This window comes from Moschus berezovskii, chromosome 6 (assembly GCF_049115385.1).
Source record: "Moschus berezovskii isolate FMDL1 chromosome 6, NW_MosBer_1.0, whole genome shotgun sequence".
Classification (NCBI taxonomy): Eukaryota; Metazoa; Chordata; class Mammalia; order Artiodactyla; family Moschidae; genus Moschus; species Moschus berezovskii.
Genome location: NC_142465.1, coordinates 113,393,306 through 113,404,639, shown reverse-complemented (window position 1 = coordinate 113,404,639; position 11,334 = coordinate 113,393,306). Strand labels below are relative to the sequence as shown.

The following is an 11,334-nucleotide window of genomic DNA, read 5'->3' as shown; positions in this document are numbered from 1 at the left end:
GGAAACGGTAACCCACTCCAGTATTCTTGCCTGGAGAATCCCATGGACGGCCACAGGGTCGCAAAGAGTCGGACATGACTGAGCGACGGAACGGAACGGAACACGTCACAGCCAATTTCCACGCTGTTGCTTTAACCTCACACCCACAGGCACAGGCCTCATCCCAGCCTGGCACCAGGACTGACAGAGCTCAGAGCCTCTGGCCTGGGCTGATCAAAGGCCCCGCTTTTCACTGTGTTGGGAAGGGGATCTCAGCTCTGCTTGTCACGACCCAGGACTCAAGGCAGCGCCCCGTGCAGTCGCCCCACCTCCACGAAGGCCTCCACGCAGCGGTCAATGTCCTCCACGCTGTGCACTGCTGAGATCTGGACTCGGATCCGGGCCTGGCCCTTGGGGACCACCGGGTAGCTGAACCCAATGACGAAGATGCCTGTGAGGGTAGAGAGGGTCAAGCTGGGGCTCACCAGAGCCAGGCAGGTTCTGGGGGCGTGACAGATAGCTCCTACTTTTCTGGGGGCTACAGAGGGCAAGGGAGCTGCCAAAGGTCTCTCAAACCTGGGACTGCCTCATGGCCTAGGGTTTTCAAGCTTGGACAGACATCTGATCTAAGAAGGGTAGTAGGGTTGGGGGAAGAGGGGATATTCACAGTCTAAGGGCTCCCTCTTTTTCCTTTAGGACCCACAGCCACATCTCAAGTGCCGCCTCCTCACCTCTCTTAAGCATGTCATCCGCCATGTTTAAGGCCAGCCGAGCATCACCCAGCATCACAGGGCAGATGGGGTGATTGGCTCCTGAGATGGTGAAGCCAGCAGCCTCCATCTGACTGCGAAATCTGTGGGCATGAGCTGGGTGTCACTGGGAGTTAGGGGACTGTGGAGCAATCACACCCACTCCTGATGGACATGGACGTGACCCAAGGCTTATGCCCAAGTCTGCAGGAGGGACCAACAAAGACAGAGGTGCTGACCCAGAGAGGCAGATGGGGAAAGAGGCAGAGGAACAGGAAGACCAGTTAGGGAGGTGGAAAGACAGGACTGTACAAGAAAGGGGAAAGCAGGATCATTTGCAAAGAAATGCACTGGGGAGACTTCCTTTGGTGTCCGGTGATTAATACTCCATACTTCCAATGCAGGGGGCATGGGTTTGATCCTTGGTTGGGGAACTAAGATCCCATAGGCAGTAGGACCAAAAAATAAAAATACATGAAATGCACCAAGAAATGGAAGGAAAAGACAGACAGAGAAGAGGGTGGGGGCAAGCAGGTACCCCCTGGTTAAGAGACCCAAGTCCCAGTGCAACCTGCTGGGGACACGGAGGTGGACACAGGCAGGATTCAAAGGCAGGGAGTTATGGGCCTGTGCAGGCACACAGGGCAGGCCCTCACCAGCTCCCTCGCCCCAGCTGGCCCCACCCTGACCAGAACCGCACCGCAGGGTCTTGGCTGCTATAGACTGGACAATGGCGTTGCTCTCCATGAGCAGGTCCAGGGCCTTGGAGGCACAGCCGACAGAAGCAGGTGGCAGGCTGTTGGAGAAGAGGTAGGGCCGGGAACGCTGCCGTAGCAGGGACACCAGGGCCCCAGGCCCGGTCGTGTAGCCCCCTGAGAACAAGGGTGAAACAAGGAGCCAGAGCTTGCCCCACGGTCCTCCTGAGAGGACAGTCCATGCTGTCTTCTTCCCTGCAGCCCCAGGTCTCCCCTTCCCACCTCCCCCAAGACTCCTCCAGGGTCATGCGTGGAGATAAAGGGAGCCCAGGGGCCCAAGCCTGCAGGCACCTGATGCTCCGCCCAGTGCCTTCCCCAGTGTGGAGTTGATGATGGTGACTTGGTCCATCACACCCAGCAGCTCATCTGTGCCCCTGCAAGGGAAGCTGTCACTACCACCACGGCCACCTGAGTACCCAGGCTCATGGGTTGGGTGTGGGGGCTGGCCTTGTTGTTTCCCACCCACTCTGATGAATCCAACCCAAGGCCTCAGGGGCCGTGTGCTCCCACCGTCCTGTGGCCCCCAGGAAGCCAGTGGCGTGGCTTTCGTCCACAAAGACCAAGGCACCGTATTGAGAGGCAAGGTGGCAGATCTTCTGCAGGGGTGCAATGTCACCATCCATGGAAAAGGCCCCATCAGTGGCCACCAGGCGCAGCCGATGCTTCTGCAGGGAAGACACGGAAGGCAGTGGCTGGCATCATGAGTTGGACCAAGTCACTCCCTTTCTGTGCTGCCTGGAGCCAGTGCCCAGCACAGAACGAGCACACGTGTACCCTCATGCTGAAGCTGGCACACCCTCTCCCTCCTCTGGGCCTCTCTGGGCCTTCCCCATCTCTTCCAGGGCAGCCTGGAGACATGCTTAGCACTGAGCAGTGAGAATGCTCCCAGTCTCCTCTCCAGAGGGCAGGGTGGGTGGGGTCAGTTCTGTCCATAAGCTTATCCCACTCTGATGCTGGGAAGGGGCCTGCCACACATAAGGTGCTTCCTCGAACTCAAAATAGCTTTGTGCCATGGGATAAAGTTTTGGGTCTGAGATTGCTGTTGTTGTTTAGTTGCTAAGTCGTGTTGGGTCTGAGGATCTAGGTTCAGATCTTGGCTTTTTCGAACTTTCAGGCTATTTGCCTGTGAGTGAGGAGACGGCTTCTACAAGCCTCTTTTCCTTCACCAGGGTAGGGGGCAGTTTGTGGGGGAGGCTGAGGATAAGACCAGTCCTTGGCCCTGGAAACACGAGGCCCTGCTGCACCTGGGCCTCCTGCAGCTTGGCCTCCAGATCAGCCATATCCAGGTGGCGGTAGCGGTATTTGTGGGCCTTGCACAGACGGATGCCGTCAATGATGGAGGCGTGGTTCAGCTCATCCGACAGGACTGCGTCCTCCGGGGTCAGCAGGACCTGGTGGAAGGCAGTCAGAAGTAAAGCCATCTCCCAACCACATGGGATTCTCCCTCCCTCATGACTCCCCCTGAATCAATATTTCACTGCCAACCAGGGCATTCTTCTGGGCAGGGAGGCAAGGAACCCTCTGCCTCTATCTTGATCCCCATGGGTTCCAGGACTGGGCTGAATCAGGGGCCCTGCTCTAGCAAAAGCAGGTGAGAACATGTTTGGTGAATGTCTGGCCCCTAATACTCTCAGCCTTCCAGCTGATGTAGGTTACCTCCCAAATGCCCTGGAAGCTGTCCTCCTTGTAAGCCCCAGAATTCCTCCTGGAGACCTGCTGGCCCAACCTTGACCTCCAAAGAAATGGGCAATGGAGCCTCTAGACATGGCCCTGGCACCCTGCCTAGTTCTCCGGACTGCACACCCCAAGCCCTGCACAGCCTGGCAGGCCTCACCAGCTCCCACCCATACTGTCACACACCTCAAAGAGGCCGGCGTTGGCATCGAAACAGCTGGGATAGAGGATGGCATCCTCCCGTTGGTGGAAGCGGGCTATCTTTGCTTCTAGATCCTTGTGGATGCTCTGAAGTAAAGGAGTGAAACACATATTAATGCCTTTGGGGCCACATGGGACAAGTCCTGGGGACAGAGGCTTAGAGGGCCACAAACAGATCCTTCCCCTTCTTTTTGCACCACAAGGGCTCCCCCAGAGCTAACACAGGAATCTGAAGCATTAGGGCCACTAGGTGCCCCTCTTCCTGGGTGGGTTTTCATTTTACAATGGGGGTCTGATGGTAGAATTATGGATGCTAACGGCAAGGGAAGATATTTTCTCTTGAGTACCCTTTTTTTCTATTTTTCTTTATTTTCCTTATATTTATTTATCTTTTGGCCATACCACACAGCATGCAGGATCTTAGTTCCCTGGTCAGGGATCAAAGATAAATCTGCACCTCCTGCAGTGGAAGCACAGAGTCTTAACCACTGGATCGTGACGTAAGTCCCTAAGTGCCTTTTCCTGTTGTTTAATGGCAAAAAGGAGGATTACATAAATAACTCTAGGTTCATTTGGGCCTCCAACTGTTAGATTTGGAAGCTGTCCAGTCTAACCTGCCCTGGTTGGAAGTCAAAAGTTCCATTCATTTCACCTTCACCTTTCTGAGAGGACAAGTACTAATAATCACAAGGACTCAGAAGCACTGACTCGAGCAAGGCCATATGGGTTCAAGTTCCACAACAGACTGTGTGCTCTGGGCAAGTCAATTAATTTCTCCGGGCCTCAGTGTGTTCTCATCTCTAGAACAGGGGCAAGAATAGCACTTAGAACTTGGGATTATTATCTGCTGCTGCTGCTGCTGCGTCACTTCAGTCGTGTCCGACTCTGTGTGACCCCATAGACAGAAGCCCGTCCCTGGGATTCTCCGGCAAGAACACTGGAGTGGGTTGCCATTTCCTTCTCTGCATTAAGGAGTAATTTGCAATGTTCTTAAAATAGCACATGAGACACATACTGTAAGTTTCATGTATAAAGAGCTCATTTTGTAACATTCAGAAAATAAAATTATTAAGCAACATTCACTGAGTACTGCTATGTGCCAGGCCTTGTTCTAAGCATTTTTACATGTATCGGGTTGGCCAGAAAGTTCATTCAGGGTTTTCCGAACGATGTTATGGAAAAACTTGAAAGAATTTTTTTGCCAACCCACTATTAACTCTTTAATTTGGGGTAATCTTATTAAGTATTATTATTCCCACTTTACCAATGAAGGCATTGATGCTCAGACAAGTTAAGACACTTGCCTATAGTAACAGAACCAATAAATGGTGGTACTAGAAACCAAACTCAGGCAGAATAGCTCCAGAAACCTCTATCTCAATCCCTGATTTCTATTCTTCCTTTCTTGAAGAGGAACAGGTAAGAAGCTCTGTTCTGTGGGTAGAGAAATAGATGCTCTGAGAGGTTAAATTTCTTGCCCAAGGCTTCACAGCAAAACAGAAGCTCGAACCCAGTTTTTCCAGTGAACAGCACTGGGGCTAAGCATGGGCCCAGAGTTCTGGGATGAGCTGAGTTGCCTAAACCAGCCCTGCTGACTGCAGAAGCAGACATCTGAGGTCAGTGCCCAACCACCCTGTCCTCCCCTGCCCCAGCCCGGGCCACAGCCTCGGTGTACCTGGGTGCCACAGATGAAGCGGACAGAGCTAAGGCCGGCTCCAAACTCCTTTAGGGTCTGCAGACCTGCCTGGATGACCTCAGGGTGACTGCTCAGGCCCAGGTAGTTGTTGGCACAGAAGTTAATAATTCCTGAGATGGAGGACAGGGGATGGACACAGGAGCTCAGGACAATCAGGGCCTGTAAAGGTGCCAGGCCCTGGGGACTAAGAGAGGAAATGAACCTGGAGTCACCCTTGAAGAGGCAACAACCACACAGTACGATCTGTTCTGGGGCAGAGGCCAGGTTGGGGAGCGGGGAGCCCTTAGGAGGCACGGAATTCAACAGCTATAGGAGAGAGAGGGGCAGAAATGGACTCCCAGAGCAGCATTTTGGAGAATGAGAATCATTCTTGTTTGGATCCCATTCACCCACAGCCCCTCCTCTCTGGCTTCTCCTACCTCTGAAGACAACCAGGAACCCCTCATCTGGCCCTTGGCTCTTTCCTGGGCAAAAGAAGAGCGCATCACAGAGCCCTGCAATGGTCTCCCAACTCCACACAGTTGACTTTGCTGCCTACAGAACTGTATGCCCAGCAGGGTGGCCTCTCTGAGACCTTGACCCTTGCATTTTAAAGCCTAAAGTGGACACAGCTGCCCCAGGGAGGAAACTAAGGCTCCAAGACGGCAAGGTTTACTCAGTTTGGGAGAGGCAAAACAGGATGGGAACCTGGGTCTCCTAATTTCCCACTGTTTGATCTGCTCCAAGGTTCCCCGGAGGAGGAGAGAGACCTCTGTTTTACAAATAAGCACAACGGCACCAAGTATTCCAGGCCTATTTCCTGGGCAGAAGGCAGGTTTGGAGGCCTATTGGTAACCAGCACCCACCTGGCTCCTGGCACAGACAAGATGAGCGGTGACCACAGGTGAGACAGAAACCAGGGAGGCCTGGTGGGCCAGTTCACAGTATGACTTGTGGGGCAGCCCTCAAGCCCCTTGCTCAAACAGTGATTTTGGCCAGAAAGTTGCTCTCTATGAGACAGATAGGTGACCTTCCAGCTCCAATATACCAGTAGACCTACACCAGAAGCCCAGCTCTTCCTGCAGCTAGCTGGGGGTTTATAGGCAAGACACTTCAAATCTATGAGCATCAGCTTCTCTTCGTTTGTAAATGGGACCAGTCATGCCCATGTTTTGAGATTTGCAGAAGTGCAGGCGCAGCAATTAGCAGAAACCTGAACAAAGCAGCAGCTCTAGAAATGCGGGATTTCTTGCTGTTGCCTTCCCATCACCCTTTCTTGAATCCATATGGTGGGAGCCAAAGGGCTGTCTCTCTTTCTTCCTTACTTTCTCACAGACCAGATCTCGGATCGAGTCCTGGCCTCTAAATCAAAAAAGTGCTCAAAGGGCAAATTACCTTCTTCTGGGGGCAGGGGTCTAATCAGGTTAGAATTAACTGTGGGAAAAGGCAAGTCGGCCTGACAGATGGGAAACGGTCCAGCAGCAGCTACGTGTGCCTGTGCTCCGGCCCGCTCACTGCCTCCAGGACCTCCATTTCAGCGAAACCCTCAGGACGGCCCCCCGAACACCCGGCCAGGTCTGGCGAGTCCCAGGAGTGGGGAGTTACCTCCCGGGGCGCCGTCCACGTGGATGTGCGGCCCCTGGCTGGACCTGATGACCCGCTCGCTCTTCCAGGTGCCAGCTCCGCGGATGCTTTCCAGCTCCTCCTCCAGGATGTCACGCAGTTGAGCCAGCGCTGACTGCGCTCGGCTGCCGCGGGGGGCCCGGGAGAGCGCAGCATGTAGGGCGCGGCCAGCCCACATTTTGCCCACCTCGCCCGAGCTAGACTACCCGCTCAGGTCCTTGCGCACCCAGGCCGCGGCGTGATCACGTGCGGGGGCTGGGCCCCGGCAGCCAATCGGAGCGAGAAGGGCTGCGCTCTAGGGCAGGGGAGGCGGATCTAGGAATCGGAGGGCGGGACCTGGCGGGATCAGCAGAGGACAAAAGTGGAGTGACTTGTAAGTTGAGACTGGAGCTGTCCGTGTTGGGGCAGAGGCGGCGACGGGGGTTGGAAGGCACATCAGGGCCAGACCCACCAGACCCCCGCCCCATTTCCATGCCCTGCCTACACACGCATCTCCCGGAAGGTAGGGACGCCCTCTGGACGCGGGAGGCGGGCGCCTAGAAGCAGGCTGAGGCACGTTCCATATGCTCCGGCCCTAAGCTTTCCTGCGTTCTGTCGAGCTCTTGGAATTCTCCCCAGTGCTTAGGTGCAAACGCCCCCAGGTTTCGCCCACCGTATTGGTCCGCATTCTCCTTCAGTTTTAGAAGTATGGAAAAACACACCGCTCAGATTTTTTCCTTTTTTTAAATTTTATTTTAAAGTTTGAAAATTACAAAGACAGCAAATTCTTCCAGGCACAAGTAACATTTATTTAAAAATAAAAAGGGGCGAGGAGGGTGGGGAGAGCGCAAGCGCGCCTATTTAAAAAAAAGGGAAAGACTGTACAGGGTTTTTTCTCCCAGCTCCCAGGTGTGAAACGTTAAGTCCTAGCCCTAGATATGTATATATACATACACGCGCGCGCGCACACACACACACACACCCCAGACCTAGCTCTGTAAAACTACTTAGCAATTCAAAGTCGACTGCAGTATGTCTTAGGGTCCACTCCCCGCCCTCCCCCCCTCCCCCGTCTACTGCTACACATTAAAAAAGTAAAGAGGTCGGGAGGTTTTTAAGTGGTGGGTAGCAGGGCTGAAGCCCCACTGGACTGCCAAGCAAAGCCACCTCTTGTACAAGAGGAGCCAAAAATCAGGGGGGAAAGGAAAAAGGTCCTCCTAGCAAACAATACAATTGTGTGGAAAAACCCAAGCTTCAACAGGGGCACACTGAGGCACTTGGCTGACTGACTCCTCACCCTTCCCCTAAAGTTTCTACTCCCATTTAACAAGACACTTTCTGAATCCACAGAAACCCCCACAGTGGCTAGTTTCTAGCTGACTGAAAGAAGCTACAGTTTCTAGGACCAGCTGTCACTTTAACCCTCCCTCCGGTTCCCTAGGACAATAGACAGGCCACAGGGACAGACTAACAAGTGAGAAGGAAATTGGGTTTGGACGTCCCACGCTCACCACGGAAGGTGGCAGTCAGCCAAGAGAGGGTTTCCCCCCACCCCCATCTACCTCCTTTGCCGTCCAGCTGCTGCCATCCCTCTCTCCTACCCACACAAGGAGTGCAAAGCTTGATGGTCTCTGAGGAACTCCTACAAATCTTACAGTTCCTGGGCTCCCTGTCACCTAGCCCCAACAAACTACCTTGCCCATTCCTCCCCCCAGCCCCACCGACTTTTACATTCAAAGTGAACCAACCACCCAACTAAAGAAAACACACAAACCCACCCAAATTCCCAAACCCACAAGCAGATGAGTAACAAATAAAATATAAGTACATTCTCATCATTACAGAGATATTTGTTGTTGCTGTCCTTGAATGGTTGGTTAAGGAAAAATGAATTATTCCCTAATTTCTGAGGAATACAAATTCTGTCTCTTTACAGAGTCAGAAAGGAAAGGGGCAAAGGATGGCAGATGAGACCAAGAGAGAAGGAGAAAGTATTTACAGAAAATAGACAGGCAGGAGTGTCCACAAGAAAAGCCTCATTGTCACTTCTTCTTGCCGGTCCTCTTGGCACTGGACTTGGCTTTGGGCTTCACTGGTTTGGCCTTCTTAGGCTTGGATGCCTTGACTGGCTTGGCTTTGACAGTCTTAGGTTTTTTGGTTTTCTTGGGCGTGGCAGCCGGCTTCTTCTTGGCCTTCTTGACTGGGGTGGCTTTGGGCTTCTTGCTTGGGGCTTTGGAGGCAGCCTTCTTGGGCTTGGCTGCCTTCTTTGGCGTGACCACCTTCTTGATTTCCTTCTTCGTCTTCTTGAAGGCCACGGACCTTTTGGGCTCGTCGCTCTTGGCCAAGCGGAAAGACCCCGAGGCACCCACTCCTTTGGTCTGCTTGAGGACTCCAGTGGTGACCAAGCGCTTGATGGACAACTTGATCTGGGAGTCCGCGTTCTCACCCACCTTGTAGTGGCTCTTGATGTACTTCTGGATGGACTGGCGCGAGGAACCAGCGCGGTTCTTCTCTGCCTGGATGGCAGCCACGATCATGTCTGAATACTTGGGGTGGTCTGTGGACTTCTTGGAGGCTTTGGCCCGCTTGGGCTTGGCCGCAGGGGTTGACGTGGAGTTCTCGGTCATGGTGGCCTGCCTGGTCCTGCTGTTGAAAAAGGCACCTTCCAAAGGGCCAGCCCTGGTCGGAAGCCGAGGAAAGCCTGACTCGGGATCTGCTCTGGAGCCTCTGACTCCCAGGCCAGTCCAGAGGCCGGCTCTCGGGCGCCCGGCTCGGGTCGCGGGGAGGGCTCACTGGGCCGTGTCTGCGTGGCCCAGCCCCGCCGGTCTGTCGATCGGTCTCGGCGCCCGGCTCTGCCTCCGCCTCCTCCTCTTCTGCCTCCCTTTTCCCAGCTCCGCGTCTGGCGCTCGGGCGGCGCATCCGGGTATTTAGCGGCGGCGGGCGGACCGCGGTGAGGACAGGGCTGCTGGCTGCCTGCTCCCGGCCCGGAATGGCGCCGCGCCGCCGCCATCTGTGTTTCTTCCGCCGAGCAAATCCGACCTTTCCCCCCGGCCCGGGCCTTCCTGCTCCCCGCCGCCGCCCCGGGCCGCTGCCTGGCTCTCTGAGCTCCTCCGCCAGGCGTCCAGCTGCCTCGGCTGCCGCCCCCCGCACCCGCCACGCGCCCCAAACAGCGCTGAGGACCGCTGGCGCGCCGGCACATTTCCCCTTTGCGGGGGGCTGGCTCTGCGGGGCCTGGGAGTCCCGCCGCTTGAAAACCTCCGTAGGAAAGCTCCCCCCCTGGGGCTACCGGAGAGCCCACTCCCGGCCCGCGGCGGGACCCCCCAGCCCAGCAGAGCGGCCCGAAAGCGGCCCCAACTAACACACGCAGCCCCGAGACGGGCGACTCCCAGCCGGGCCGAGCTGGGACAGGGGGGAGGGGTCGGTCCCCCGGGGTCCGGTCACCTCTCGGGGGTCATCCTGCCACCGGGCCCCCCGCACCTCTACCGTCTCTCAGTCCATGGGACCCCTAAGTAAACTTTCCCTGGAAGAGTTGGAAGGGCACTTTCAAACTTTGACCCTTCCCCCTCCTCTGTGTTCGCTCCCCCAGCGCGCCCCCGACATCTGCGTCGAGGTTCTCTCCTGAGGTCGAACCCCGAATGCTGCCTGGGTCCCTGAGGGAATGAAGAGGGGTCTCCCGAGTCTCCTCCTCTCCTCAAAGACCCCCCCCCCCGCCCCGCCACATACTCCATGTATCCTAACTGGGAATTCATTAATAGTCCTTCCTCAGCCTAGGAGTTTTGGGGTGTCAGAGACAGAGCTTGCAGCCCCCACTCCTAGGACCCAGCCTGGGGGTCTAGACCCCCTCCCAGGGCCCCTTGAAGACAATGAGCAGGGAGGTGCACAATGAAGAAGGCGCTGCTCAGAAGGCTCTAATCAAAGACTGTCTTGGGGACCCCTGGGATGAGGAGAAGCTCTGAGAGCTTTGGGAGTTTGGGAAAACGGGGGCTCTGGCGGAGAGGTCGAGGAGAGGGTCATATTGCTTGAGTCCTGAGTGATCTTCAGAAAGTGTGAGCTGTTCAGGGAGCCTCGGGCCGGACCACCTCCATTTTGCTGGGAAGATGCGGTGTCTTTGTTAAAATGTATGTATCTTTTCACTTGCTGCTTGGCAGGTACAGATAAGGAAAATAAGGGGCACCACCGTCTGTGGGGAGCCTTGGGGGCTCAGAGGCCCAGCGTCCCTGGGGCCCCTCGTCTGCCACAGACGTCCTGTACTCACACGCAGGGTCCGTCTTGGCAGGGGTCCTAGGTTGAGATTCTGTAATGCTCCCTCTCTGAGCTCCCTCCCACAACAACCCGCTTTGATTCTCCAAGCAAAGAAGCCGTCACTCTTAGCTTAAAGGATACCCTGGTGGTGGGGGTTTATAGCTAGTCAAAATGATGAAGGCATCTGGGTAGTAAGGGAGCTGTTTGCAGACACCGGTTGTAGACGGGGAAGGGTTGGAGGGTTTAGATGCGGGAAGGGGAGGGGGAAACTGGTCGCAGCTGGGAGGTGTGTGTGGTGATGGTGGGGGAAAGGCTCCTACTGAACTTGGGAGTCTCTGAAGACAGGGAAATTAATGGGTTCCCCCCACACACACACACACCAAGGGCTGGATTAATCCAAATGATTGGGATCGGGGAGGGGGAGTCCTGAGACTCCGTATCGTTATGGGATACCTTC

At 55.3% G+C, this 11,334-nt stretch overlaps 2 protein-coding genes across 2 annotated transcripts; both read right to left on the bottom strand.

Moving 5' to 3' along the window:
- Nucleotides 1–112: 112 nt before the first annotated feature.
- On the bottom strand, nucleotides 113–6,909 carry GCAT (glycine C-acetyltransferase). The gene is made up of 9 exons (XM_055396026.2): nucleotides 6,639–6,909; nucleotides 5,034–5,164; nucleotides 3,344–3,445; nucleotides 2,728–2,874; nucleotides 1,994–2,148; nucleotides 1,775–1,857; nucleotides 1,429–1,600; nucleotides 711–832; nucleotides 113–430 (listed from the first exon to the last, which is right to left on the bottom strand). The coding sequence occupies exons 1-9, from the start codon at nucleotides 6,832–6,834 to the stop codon at nucleotides 279–281; spliced, it is 1,260 nt and encodes a 419-aa protein (XP_055252001.1). The 5' UTR covers nucleotides 6,835–6,909; the 3' UTR covers nucleotides 113–278.
- Nucleotides 6,910–7,775: 866 nt separating this feature from the next.
- Nucleotides 7,776–9,549, bottom strand: H1-0 (H1.0 linker histone). The gene has a single exon (XM_055396132.2). The coding sequence runs from the start codon at nucleotides 9,260–9,262 to the stop codon at nucleotides 8,678–8,680; it is 585 nt and encodes a 194-aa protein (XP_055252107.1). The 5' UTR covers nucleotides 9,263–9,549; the 3' UTR covers nucleotides 7,776–8,677.
- Nucleotides 9,550–11,334: the final 1,785 nt, after the last annotated feature.

Bases quoted from the DNA above. Each gene is read 5' to 3' on its own strand.
- GCAT (XM_055396026.2), bottom strand. From the start codon at position 6,834: ATGTGGGCTGGCCGCGCCCTACATGCTGCGCTCTCCCGGGCCCCCCGC. The intron at 2,149-2,727 runs GTGCAGCAGGGC...TCTTCCCTGCAG, and splicing joins CCAAGCTGCAGGAGGCCCAG to AAGCATCGGCTGCGCCTGGT. The intron at 1,858-1,993 runs GTGGGAGCACAC...CTTCCCTTGCAG, and splicing joins TTCCTGGGGGCCACAGGACG to GGGCACAGATGAGCTGCTGG.
- H1-0 (XM_055396132.2), bottom strand. From the start codon at position 9,262: ATGACCGAGAACTCCACGTCAACCCCTGCGGCCAAGCCCAAGCGGGCC.